The following is a 13,355-nucleotide window of genomic DNA, read 5'->3' on the forward strand; positions in this document are numbered from 1 at the left end:
GCTGGCTGGAGTAAAAACTGCAGGCATGCACACAGAATTAAACGCAAAGCCAGAAAGCTGCCTCAGCAAAGACTTCATAATTGCAAGTATATGCAAAAGGTTAACCAAGCCAAGTAAAGACTCTGTTTTTTTTAACTGATATCTCAGAACACTAAGTTCCAGTTGACAAACTGTGAATTTAAGAAACAAAAGAGGAGAAAAAGAGACTGTACTCGTGGTTGCACACCTACTTGTTCATAAAGCCTCCAAGTTAACGAGTCCCTGTGGAATTCCATAATGAACATACTTCCAGTGAACTTTAATTTTTAGTTGCCATAACTTATGAATTTCAATATGCACCATTTTGATCCAGTAGACTAGCATTGCTGAAGCAGTACATTTTTTCCTCAAAAACAGAAATAGAGTCCAATCTCTTTATAGTGGCATGACATTTATCTCCAGTTTGAAAGCGATCGCATTTAAACGGAAAGCAAATAGAAGAGCATAGCACAGCATGTTTGGCCCTCGTACATGCCGCTAGAACAAAGTACGTTTCACACTGATTAACAGATAACTCATTTCAGCCCTTCAGACTTTTGCACTATAGTAACTCATCAACAATACTATTCTACCCCATAAAATATATTTCCCTTTGTGCTTCGCATTTTCTGAACTCAAATTTTAACAGCACTTTAGGTATTGTAATTAACTATTGTAATTAACCTAATAATTTTTCCAGACCAAGGCCCAGGATACTATTTTTTGCTCTGAAGAAGATAACAGTCTGTATTTCACATACAGCGGAAAACCAAACGTTCTCGAGGTCAAAGAACTCAACTACCAGGTAAAAGTTGTAATTTATATACCTCCTTTCAGCAGGGAGCATATCCCACAATGCCTGTTTCTATATGCAAGCCATTTTAGAAGCCAAACAAAGTTGAAGTATAACACCAAGTTCACACGACAGCTGCACAGTCAAATACATGGAAGTTTTGTGAGCAGAATCATGCTCTTGGCTGCAATATTGACAGCAGACTAAACCCCCATTGTAAATATATCTAGCAAAGCTAAGGGATAAGACAGGAAAAGAGGTCTGTTTCTAGGCTCTCTTTTTTCTCAGTCTTGAGCCAAATTATTCCTCTGAGGGCTGGGGCAGAGGGACTTTCTGTCCAGCTAGGGATGGTGGGAGCCCTTGCTGGCAAGAATGAGTATGCAGAAGGAGACAAAGAGAGGATGACTAACGAGGAGGACTTCAAGGAACCAGTGAAATTTTTCATCTCCCTTTGTGCCACCATGGCATCTGAAGTAGATTTCACAATTATCAGTTTTGCGTAATTTCAAATTATATTAAAAATTTAAACATTTAAAATTTACAATAGCAATAAATTACCAAAGTAACAAAGGACAGAGGTAGCTTTAGTGATTAACAGAATAAGAAGCGAAGCATGAAAACCATACTTGGCTGTAAAAGAACTTTCTTCCATGTATTTCTGAAGATTAACAATATTATTTTAACATACTCTCTGCTTGTAACATCATAACTTGGAAGATATTTATTGCTAAATAGTTTATTGTTTGAATTGAAGGGACTTGTTTCTTTCTCTTAGGTTAACATGGCATCCCAGATTCCCTGGTATGAAAGCCTCGCGCAGATGAAAATGCCATGGACCTGGAAATCGGATCCTCGTTCTCATGTGTCAATCATCCAGAATCTGAATTTAAAAGTTCAAAGTGGTCAGATGCTAGCTATTATAGGAAGCACTGGTAAGAGCAACCAAATTTCATGATTTGACCAACTCTCAGATAAAAAATACACAGCCAAGAGCAATACTCTGCAGTCTGTTGAATGGCAAAATCTAGTTGAGAAACAGCTATTGGAAATGTGTCACTTAAATACATTCCTTAAAATGTATGAGGAAACAAAGTATGAGGAAACAAAGAATGATACTGGGGAAAAAAAATTAAAATTTATTTTTAAAACCAATTTTTTTTGACTTGTACACATTTGCTGTTTGTTTCCTGAGGTGTAGTGGGGTATTGTTATAACTGTGGCCTGCAGTCCCAGCTCTGCTGGACATGAATCAGCTTCATAGCTAAGATTCAAAACAGGCCAATTGCAGACCTTACCCAGTAACAGAGCAGACAAATGAGGCCAGACCCCATAAGAAAGGTCAGTGGCAATTTGCATAGCCACAAGCAGGAATTCCCTTCAGATTGAAACAATTCTAACAGGATAAAATATTGCATTTGGATTAAGAGAAACTTATGGAGAAGAAAAGACAGTTCCTCTTCTGTTTGTCTTTAAAACATGTCTCTCTCTTCTTACTTTTTTTTTTTTCTTTCATTTTCTGGTGGGACTGGTTTAATCTTCTCCAGGGTGAGGTTGACTAATGGAGAGATGGCCTTTACCCCATGTGGTTAGTTGAGTCTAAGCTCATCTAGGGGGATAAGAAGTAGACACGTGACCTGTTAAACTGAAGGAAAAAGTAGCCATACTTTGGAGGTAAAAACCCCCATGCTGTGTCTCCACTAGACTCTTACATCAGGTTAGCTCAGCGATTCAGTAAAAATGCTCTCTCTCAAAGGCAAGGCATATTTGCCAAAGAAGTTTTAACTTTATTTCTACAAAAGAGGTTTTTCTTCGCCATTGCCATGGGAATTTTTTCTTAGCACATATCCTTAATGTAACTGAAGTTGTACCTTAGAGATTCTCCGGATAATAAAAGGAAAAGCTTGTGATGAAATAACATAGTGAGTTATAGATATAGCACCTTTGTAAGGTAACATACACTGAGAACAAACCCCTTTCAGCAAACTAGTCAAACTATTTTTAAAAGCTGTTTATCATCTATTTCATCAAATGCCTTAGTAAAATGGATTAAACTGCTGATGGGTTTCACATTGTCAATGGCAATCAATATGTCACTCTTAAATAGAGCAATACGTGGTTTACAGATGGATGGGTTTCTTTTTTAAAATATATATATTAAGAAACAAGTGTGGAGTTAATCTTTCAACAGGGAGACTAGAAATAAATGACATCTAATCATAATAAGAGAGCTCTGTGTGTTTACATACAGTATCATACAGCAAAAAGGAAAAATTCATTTGCTATTTAATTCCAAATCAGGTTTTGTCTTCGTTGTTTTACTTTTCTTCCCTCTGAGTATGAGCCAGCTTTTCTTAATTATTTAAATGACTTTTTGTCTTATTTAAAGTCATAATAATTTTTATTTCAATCATGATTAAGATTCTTATTGTCTGTATAATCATTCAGCACCTTAGTCATTCAGCGGTTCCAGCTGCTGCTTCTGAATTCACAATTCCCTTCACAAAGCAAGCTCTGGCCGAGCAGTTGCCAGCCCTGCAGCCAGCGCAGGATGCCACCTTTCACTTATGTTTCAAAAGTGAAAGAGAGGTAACAAGAGGACAAAGAGATATTGCTTCTTGAGTTCATGGAACTATCCTCAACGCCCAACTACCCAATTCTGCTGAGAAATGACAAAGGTTAAAGTCACATAGTCCATTGCAGAGGAGAGAGATTTCCCAAACATGAGCTTGTAGTCGGGTGTCAGTATTTTCTTTCAAGACCATTCTGTCTCTGCAGCTTTGGAGAAGCTTCAGGAAGGGTTGGGGAAAAGATGTTAGGGAATGAAAACTTCTATTCTCTGTGTGTGACTAAATCAACTTTTCAAAATAATCCCCTGGAAATTAATTTAATTTTCAATTTTGATTTTTCTAGCTGGCGGAAAGACATCTTTGCTTGATGTGATAACTTGCCGGGATCATGGAGGCAAAATCAAGTCTGGTCAAATCACGATCAATAACAAACCCAGCACGCCCCAGCTTGTTAAGAAATGCATCGCACACGTGCGGCAGGATGACCGACTGCTCCCCCACCTGACTGTCAGAGAAACGCTATTGTTCGTTGCCAAACTGCGCCTTCCAAAGTTTTTTTCAGACTCACAAAGGAAAAAAAGGGTAATTAAGCTGTTGGAAAAAAATAAAGTTGTCAAAAATGTGTCTGACAGGAATTATCCAAGAGATCCTGTGTGTGTGGAGTCAGAACAGCTAATCTGGCATTTTTTAATGTAGATTATGAATTATAAACCTTTTTCTTCTTTCAAGATAGAAACCAGCAATTGTTCCAAAGCTCATAAAAAAATGACAATCTAGAGAAAGCATTAGAGAGGCTGAAAGAAGAACTAAATTGCTGATCGTTGAGCCTTTTTTAACGTTATCTCTAAAATCAAGATCAGTTTTCAAGTGTCTCCTGATCAGCTGGCACTGAAATATCCAGATGTATTTTAACCACATTTATCATATTTTCTGCTTTATCTAGCACAAATGTGCAAATAAACTCTTGCTTTATCTCTGTCACCCTTCTGATCCCCCCCAGGTAGAAGACGTTATAGCAGAGCTACGCTTGCGTCAGTGTGCAAACACCAGGGTAGGGAACGAGTACCTCCGCGGCGTTTCGGGAGGTGAGAGGCGGAGAGTGAGCATCGGCGTGCAGCTGCTCTGGAACCCAGGTGAGCAAAACCCTGACACCTTCCTTGTGCCCACCACAGACCACCGGGGGAAATGGGGCAGTAAATGAAGACAGGAGCTTTCAGGGAAGAGTCATACACACAGTTGCCCTTGGGGCAGCTTGGGGAGTTCATACTCGGGACACTTAACAGGCCTTGCACTACCCTCTGCCAGAGGTTACCTCTCCATAGCAAAGTTAGGCGCAGCGACTGGGTGCTGGTCCGTTTGCTTAAATTGAAATCAGTGCTGATCACGGATAATAATATAATTATTACAGTAATAATTCTGTAAATGGAGTGGTTCAGGAGCCAGCCCACTTTTGCTTCTGTCACCCTTGCCAATGGAGCAGCAGTGACAGAGCCAGGCAGAGCTCCCTGGGAGCATTCATCCACCGCTCTCTAAAACACCATCACACAGACTACTGAAAGTTGCCTGAAGTCACCCTCACAGCAGTACTCTGGTTTGTGCATATCAGTATGAGGTTTGTTTTTTATCTGACCGCATGCCACAAGTTACTTTGGAAGGCTGCTGGCCTGTTATAACAGCAGGATTGTTTTCCTTTCCTCCAACCCAGCCCATTTACATGTGCAATGTTAACAAGGAAGGTCATTTCCTTGGCTGCATAGTCAGTCATTGTGGTCTTGCATAACTCACTGACGTGGCTGGCTTATGCCACAGGTGAACTAGAAGTTTCCATCATCTTCAGCAGAAGCAAAACATGAGGCTAAATCCACACTTGATTTTGTGGGATTGAATCCCCTATCTGCTCATATATATATGTATATATATATGTGTGTATATATATATATACACATATATATATGAGCAGATATATATATACACATATATATCTATATCTGTCTCAAAAGCACTAATAATCTTGGCTGAACCTCTTGTTGAGCAAGATTTCCCATCAGCTCTTCTGCTGGGAAATGAATCTGAGAATTTTTTGCTTGTATAAAGTTATATTTTTTTAATTATGGGGAAAGAAGAAGTCTTTTTTTGTAAGAAGTGATGCTCAAGAATAGATGTGCTGGTACTGAAGTAAAAAAATAATTAGTCCTAGGGGAAATAAGTAAAGCTTTCTTTACATTTCAAAGATGTGTCATACCCCTCAGCACAGAAACCACGTCTGTGTATAGACATTGCCTTGCTCTGATTGAAGTCATTAAGTTCTATAATAACAGAAACACTGCAAAATAATAAAACTCTTTCAAGTTTGTAATAACCAATTGCAAAACAAACAAAAAAAAATTCCAAACATATGCATATCTCTTCATATGTATGTGGAAATAGGTGCAAAACAGAGCACAGGTTGGGAGGAGGATTTATCTACATTAATAGTGTGTGAGTATTTACACATGAATAATGCAAGAGGTTTAAATATCAAGCATTTAGGTTAAAATATTTCAGTAGGAAGGATACAAAACTAATACTATTGTATTAATTAATAATCACGTACCTGATATTTGTACAGGCAAAGTGCAAAAACTGCAGAGAAGAACGTAAATTTAATAAGGAACCTAAATCTGCATCCCAATGAAAAATAAAATAAAAAAAAAAATTCTTGTTTCCAGTGGAAGCAAGATAAGATTTAAAATAATTATTCTTGGTCATCATGTTCAGTAAGATAGTGTAAGAAATTGCCATTGTTGAATATTATGTGATGGCGGTATGAAATACGCTTTGGACTTTAAAAAAGAAGGAATATATCTTGTGCGATTTCATGCACTAGCACCATTTCACTTAGAACATATTTTCCAAATCAAACATGCTGCTTTCCACAGCTAAACTTATTGTCTTTGGCAGGAATACTCATACTTGACGAACCCACATCTGGACTGGACAGTTTTACTGCACATAACCTTGTGATAACATTATCCAGACTGGCCAGAGGAAACAGATTAGTTCTTCTTTCACTTCATCAGCCCCGGTCAGACATCTTCCAACTGTTTGATTTAGTTCTTCTGATGACTTCTGGAGTCACTGTCTATTCTGGAACAGCTAAAGACATGGTCCCGTATTTCACAGAACTAGGCTATCCCTGCCCAAGGTACAGCAATCCTGCAGATTTCTATGGTTAGTATCAAGCGCTGCCATAAAAAAGGTTACTGGAAATCATTCGCTTTCCTAAGTGTATCAGCTAACATTGATTTTTATTGACCATAACTGTCTTAGAAATGCTTTATAACTGACTCGAATCAATATTATAGCAAGGTCGGGTTTTAATAAGATTCTTATTTGTCAGTACAGGAAATGTAACAAAAACAAGAGGTATGGACAAAATCAATTTTAAATAATCCTCCTTCTAACTCTGCCAGGTGTAGCAACTCTTCCACATGTTCAGCACACTCATTCCCATGTTTTAGCTGGTTGAAACTTTTACCCTCACTGAGAAAGACATGGATGAACTGATCAATTTCTTTCTGTAGCCAGTTCTCTGACTTCTGAATCAAGAAATGTGGGAAGGGAAAAAAAACAATCCCAGAACAGCAATCCTTTTATTCCTCTTCTCAAAGAAAGTTAACTACATGGTTTCAAATCCATTCCTCTTCGGTTTTTTACAACATGTAAAGACAATCTGGCCCTGTTCATCTAACAGCAGTAGTCTCTTACCACAGAGGTTGGCTCAGTTCCAGCCCTTAGGTCTTTGCACTCAAGTTGGCTAAGAAACCTTGTACAGACACCAACCTCAATGCTCTGAAGTAACCTCTTTGGCGGTGCCTATGTGGGAGGCAGCGTCAGCTCGTATCAGCTGTGCAGAGATAAAAACAGAAGTTAACCTCAGTGTCAAGCCCTGCAAAAAGACCTTTGTCACCACCGTGGTTCAGAGCAGTCCTCAGCCAAGCACAGCCTTGAGGACGGCTTGCAGCACCCCGGTATGGGAATGGAGAATATGAGGCAGTCCTGGGGAAACTTGTAGCTACAGCCTGTGGTTACAGAGACAAACCCCTACGACGTGGAGGTGGGGAGAGATGAGAAAGGGAGGTGGAAGATCATTTAGCGGTATGCACAGCGTCAGTACCCATAGGAAGAGAAATACGGCCAGCAGGAAGGTGGAAATGGGACAGGATGGTAGACGATGCCACAGCATGAGGGAGCACCTGATGGAAACGCACAAATGCTGGCGGTGTGACTGATAGAGAAACAGGAGACCATGGCAGAGTGGAAGAGGTAGGGCAGGTTGCAACTCATTTCTGATGGACTCCTGCTGAAGCGTGGCTGAACAGAGACAATCAGCCCAACGTAAGGAGTTAAGAAATGTGCAGTGATACTTCTGTCAGAAAGCGTCTGCAAAATGTCAGGTATTGTCACTCTACACTGAAGGTCAGCATTGGAAAATACTATTAAATGTTTAGATTTAAAAAAAAAATTGTTTTGTTAAGTAAAAAAAAATAATGCTAGGTCAACTATTGTTGCTGCTACTATGTTGTCCTTGGATAATATTCTTCTTGGGCTTTCTCAGTACCAGGTAAAGTTTATGGCACCTCTGCAAGATACAAAAAAAGATGATAACTATCATTTTGCAGATGGAGAAAAAACATGTGATTTAAGTCAAAGTCGCATAACAGATTGTAAATGCCTACATGCCAGGAAGGAAATTCAAACTGTTTATTCTCAGCACCCCTGTCAAGCCACTATTACATTTAGAAAAATCTGAAATAGTACTTTACAATGTTATAATAAACAATTATGAAATCTCCCAGTGATTCATTGAATGACTAGATAAGAAACATCTCCCAAGACAAAATACATATTAACAATCTGTTCTTCTCTAATTACCTAAAGTAACTGATAAAGTTTTAACCATTGTAGCGTAATGCATGCACACAGGTCGTGTCTGTTCGTAATGATATCTCTGATTATAAACACGTCATAAAGTTATCACATCTGTAGCATATGGACTCATGTCAAATAATGTCTTGCAGTTGATTTGACCAGTATTGATAAACAGACCGCAGAAAAGGAGATGGAAAGCCGAAAAAGAGCAAATACTCTTGCCAACTTGTTCCTAGAAAAAGTCAAAAATTTTGATGATTTCTTGTGGAAAGTTACTGAAGGAGATAATGTTGCAACCACACTCAGCAAGCAAAGGTAAAGAAAAGAGTGTCATACAGAAGATCTGGAATAACAGCTACAGCCTGTGATAACTTCAGGGTTTTTTTTCCTTTTCTTTCGGGCAGGTCCCATTTAAACGCGGAAGAGGCCATCAACATGCCTCACCATTCAAGTGATCAGTTACCAGGAGTCTTAAAGCAGTTCACTATATTATTAAGGTAACCTTATCTCCAGCATAAATAGTTATGTATCATGCCCATTTGTATTTTAAAGCATAAGAAAGCAGCACAAAATGAGAACTGAGTGCATGCTGAAAGTGCAGAGCTAGCACTAGGCCTGAGCAAGCCGTAGAGCAGAGGTGTTGCCACACTGGCTCACCCAAGCCCCCTGAGCAGGGCAGCAGCCAGATGTACGGCCCCACCTTTCTGCCCCAGGGCTCCTTCCAGACACAGTCACCTCCAGCTCACATCGCTGGGAGCCCGCAGCTTTAAGCGGCGGCAGGAGCCTCCAGGGTCAGGAACATGCGTCCTAGTTTTGGGTGCCACCATCCTGATACCCGTGCCCAAGCGTGGCGACTCAACCCTCAGCAAGCCCAGGAAGCCGCGTGGTAGGCTCAGGCATTGCCATCCTCACACCTCTGCCTCAGATTTGAAGCCAGGAGGCTTCACTGATTATAGCCAGCATAGATGAGTAGTGTAGTTGGGTCTCATGCTTGCGTACTCAAAAGAAACATGATCAACTGTTTTAATACATGTAGAACCTCACTACCAGTATCGGCTGTTGTTAGCGTATGCTAAAGGTCCTTAACAGAGAGACTTCTATAACTGAAGTAAATGCTTCTGCATCTCTGAAATCAGACTGTCCCACTCCCATCGCCTTCCTCCAAGCTTTCAGCATTTCAGACCTGAAATACTAGGTGGCTACAGAGGCTCAATAGCTTTGGTTAGGTAAAAGCCTTTACAGAAACCGACAGCCCAACTCCTGTCCTACTCAAAGTCAGCAAGTTCCATGAATTGATTTTAGCAGAGCGTTTGGGGCAACATATCTGAATATAACCGGTATTAGTAACTACTATACCTTACGGTCAATGTTGCTGTTTTCCTAGTCGTCAAGTCTCCAATGACTTCCGAGATCTTTCAACGTTATTAATCCATGGATTTGAGGCCCTTCTCATGTCATTGTTAATTGGATTTTTGTACTATGGCCATGAGAAAACCAGACTCTCTATTCGTGACACAACAGCACTGTTGTACATGATAGGTGCACTAATCCCGTTCACAGTGATTTTGGATGTTATTGCCAAATGTAAGTAAGTGTCAGTTTTCTTGTAAATGTTATAAGCAATCAACATCAGAAAATGCCTAAATCAATGAAAAAGTCATACTTATTAATGCAACCCTAGGATGAAACCAACCTGTTTGTTCCTACCCTGCAGGTCATTCGGAAAGAGCTATGCTTTATCATGATTTGGAAGATGGAATGTACTCTGTTAGCCCATACTTCTTTGCTAAGGTAATTGGTTTTGTTGCCAGGAAATACAAACAGCTGGCTTTAACATAAAAAAGCACAAACAAACCAAAGTCTTGTTGTATAAACAATCACATTCACATCAGACTTTGGTTTTTTGCGTCTGCCAGCTAAGGCTATCGTTCTTGCTTCCTTAGCATTAACGAATTAAACTTCACACTACTTTAGATCTATGGCCATAAGTCACGGCTGAGATCCCACCCCAGAAAAGCCAAAGAAGAATCTGTCACTGGGTTGTTTGGCCAGAATCTGAGAAATCTCAAACTCAAATTTAAGGCTTTAGACAGTTTTACGTACCTGCACGTTTCATTCGCTGAAGCATCTTTGAAAGTTTGACTACGTCTTGATCTGTAAAACAAAATATTCATACTAAATGCTAAAGCAAAGGTAAAACAGAAATGACAAAATGCTGACTGTGACATTTCCATTAGTTGTTTGGGCCTGTACTGGTCAGAGACAAACAATTGTATTAAGTGCATAAAGAGCCAGAGTTTCTGGAAATAAATTAGAACTTTTAAAAAAACTACATTTCTCTTTTTCACAAGGGTTTAGAATAATCCCTTCTTTGTGATGTTGCCACTGTTAGATGAGTTCTGCCTGCCATGGCATCTGTAATTTAGGTTTCCATTTCTGCACAAGATTTTAAATGCTTATTAGTGGTTGCCAGAGAAAAATATTCTTTGCATTGTGTCACAAAGATTGCACATTATTCATAGAGAAATCGATGTAATTTGTTACAACCTTAATATTAGAGGATAGTAGCAATCCTCTTTGGAAGAAATAATCATAATACTCTCTGTACATATCTTTAGATATTTGAGAAAATCCTAAGCATGTTTTTGTTTTACAATGAGTTGACTAGTTACTAACTGGACTGCTTTTGGGACAAACTGGGGAAGCGACCAACAGCCAAATTTGTCTCAAATTTGATCTCGCACTAGGTTCAACCAAATTTGGACAAAACATACAGTTGCAATAAGTCAGTAACAGTATTACTGCTATCAAGCACACCAGTTCTCAGGGGAAGCATCTTAAATTCTTAGAAGCTGCCAAAACTGTTACAAAACAAGACATCTAATCTGTAACAAGAATCCTCTCATTTTAACAATTAGTTATAGGAATTGTCACAACTGGAGAAAAAAAATTAGCGAGGATTTCAGTTTTTGTTGTGGATTGGTTTTGCCTGTCACTGACACCACCTAACAGGGAGTGACTGCATTCTAAGGGAGTATTTCCTGTAGTTTTTATAAACAGTCTACATGTACATCGAGGTGCATCTCAAAGTTTTGTGATGATCATTCAACTTATTTTTCTCTCTCTGTCTCTCTTTTTTTTTTTTTCCTTCCTGAACAGATTTTGGGGGAGCTCCCAGAGCACTGTGCTTTTGTTATAATTTACGGGGTTCCCATCTACTGGCTGGCAAACCTCGTTCCTGAACCAGAACATTTCCTGCTGAACTTCCTCTCGGTGTGGCTGGCCGTATATAGCGCCCGTGCGATGGCACTGTGGGTGGCAGCACTGCTGCCGACGTTACAGCTCTCAGCCTTCTTCGGCAACGTCCTTTTCACATCGTTCTACCTGAGTGGTGGTTTTGTGATAAGCCTGGAAAACCTCTGGACGGGTAAGACGAAGCTCCCACCGTCCCTCCGAACCGAAACATCGATGGTTTTCATTAGTGACTGGTTGTAGTGAGGCTGAACGTGTCCTGTGCAGGAAAACTCAGCTTTATTCTTACCTTTCCAATTATCTTCTTGGGTGGTGACGGTGGAGTCAGATCGTTCATTTTACTTCCGTTTCTCCATCTGAAAATGAGGTAACAATAAGTTTGGTCAAAAAAACACTAGTGAAAGGCTTGATTCTTACATGGTTCCTAAATTTTCAGGTAAAAAGAATTACATCCAGTAGATGAAGATTGAGCTCCAGCAAAACTTAATTGACAGTAGAAGTTTGATGGATATGGATATTAGCTCTCTCTCCTAATTTTCCATCTCCACGTAATAATATAAAGTATATCTGCCATTTTGTCCAATAATAAACTGTTATACGTTTACAGCCTCTCGTTGTCAAGAAATTAGACAAACCTGCTGTATTTGGCAGCAACACAGCAGTTTTTGAGGCCTCAAGTAAGTTTTGTACATGCATACCAATTTCTTTCTTTCTGCCTTTTTTTTTTTTCCAGTTCCATTTTGGGTTTCTAAAATCTCTTTTCTCAGATGGAATTTTCAAGGCATGATGCAAATTCAGTTCACTGACCTCACATACGAAATGACTGTTGGAAATACTACATTTCAAATACCAGGGAAACTTGTAAGTCACTACTAAAAGTTGTTACAAACATTTGATAACTAAGTAGAATGCCATTTATATGCATCATATTTAAGCAGATCTTGTAGGCCTCAGATTTGGCAAGTACTAAATCAATACGTGAAGTCACGTTACACTTGGTGTATTTTAAATTTGTCCCTACAGATATGCCTACGGCAGTCACTCCTTTTAGTGGAAGAGGAAAAAAGAAAAAAAAAAAAAAAAGAAAGGAATAAAGGGCAACTATTTTCCACAGAAGCCCCAACTACGGGCTTGCTGAAATTTGTTCAGATGTTCAGAAGCTGAACTCCGTTCAGCTGAATTCAGAAGCTGAATGTTCAGAAGCTGAACTCCGTTCCTCTGAAATCCCGCAGCCCCCAGACATCGCGTAGCTGTAACCAGCTATCGAACCGCTCTGAAAGTCACAAGGGCAAAGGCGGCAGGGGCCAGGGAAGCTCACACGTAAAACACACTTCACCGATCCAGCAGGAAAATTTTGCGTCCGCTGCTAATTCCGCGTTATCCGTGGTTACAGGTCACTGAGGCTCTGGACCTGGCCTCCCATCCTCTCTACGTGAGCTACCTCGTCCTCGCCGGTATCGTTTGCAGTTTCCTGCTTTTATACTACCTCTCTCTGAGGTTCATCAAGCAGAAATCAAACCAAGACTGGTAACAGCAAACCGTGGAGAGGAGCCAGCCGGCGACAGCGTCCCTTCCGCGCCAAGGGGGCCCAGCCCGCGGGCCTGTTCTGGCGGCCCCGGGGGAGCGGGGCGCGGCGGGGAGGCGGGCCGGCCGCCGGAGGGCAGCAGCGCACCGGGAGAGGCGCGGCGAGCGGCGGCCTCAAGCCTGCTTTTGTTGGTCTCGGTGGCTTGCTCCCCACGCAGCTCTTACCTAGGCGGCGAGCCGCTTACGCGTTCTCCACACCTTGAAATATGCTGCGCTGTGGGCCGCTGATT

The 13,355-nt window shown here is 40.4% G+C and overlaps 1 protein-coding gene across 1 annotated transcript in view; it reads left to right on the top strand.

Moving 5' to 3' along the window:
- Positions 1-13,072, top strand: part of LOC309588434 (ATP-binding cassette sub-family G member 8-like) — a gene marked incomplete at its 3' end in the record, with an annotated part of 58,072 nt that extends 45,000 nt beyond the window's left edge. Inside the window, exons 13-24 of the mRNA XM_082307728.1 lie at positions 719-823; positions 1,587-1,743; positions 3,722-3,960; positions 4,379-4,511; positions 6,319-6,588; positions 8,439-8,604; positions 8,694-8,786; positions 9,674-9,873; positions 10,004-10,080; positions 11,449-11,716; positions 12,275-12,402; positions 12,935-13,072. Of these exons, the coding sequence (XP_082163854.1) occupies positions 719-823; positions 1,587-1,743; positions 3,722-3,960; positions 4,379-4,511; positions 6,319-6,588; positions 8,439-8,604; positions 8,694-8,786; positions 9,674-9,873; positions 10,004-10,080; positions 11,449-11,716; positions 12,275-12,402; positions 12,935-13,072 (1,974 nt within the window). The remainder of the gene's footprint in view (positions 1-718; positions 824-1,586; positions 1,744-3,721; positions 3,961-4,378; positions 4,512-6,318; positions 6,589-8,438; positions 8,605-8,693; positions 8,787-9,673; positions 9,874-10,003; positions 10,081-11,448; positions 11,717-12,274; positions 12,403-12,934) is intronic.
- Positions 13,073-13,355: the final 283 nt, after the last annotated feature.

The sequence above is a fragment of the Platalea leucorodia genome, assembly GCF_965183815.1.
Source record: "Platalea leucorodia genome assembly, chromosome: 3".
Classification (NCBI taxonomy): Eukaryota; Metazoa; Chordata; class Aves; order Pelecaniformes; family Threskiornithidae; genus Platalea; species Platalea leucorodia.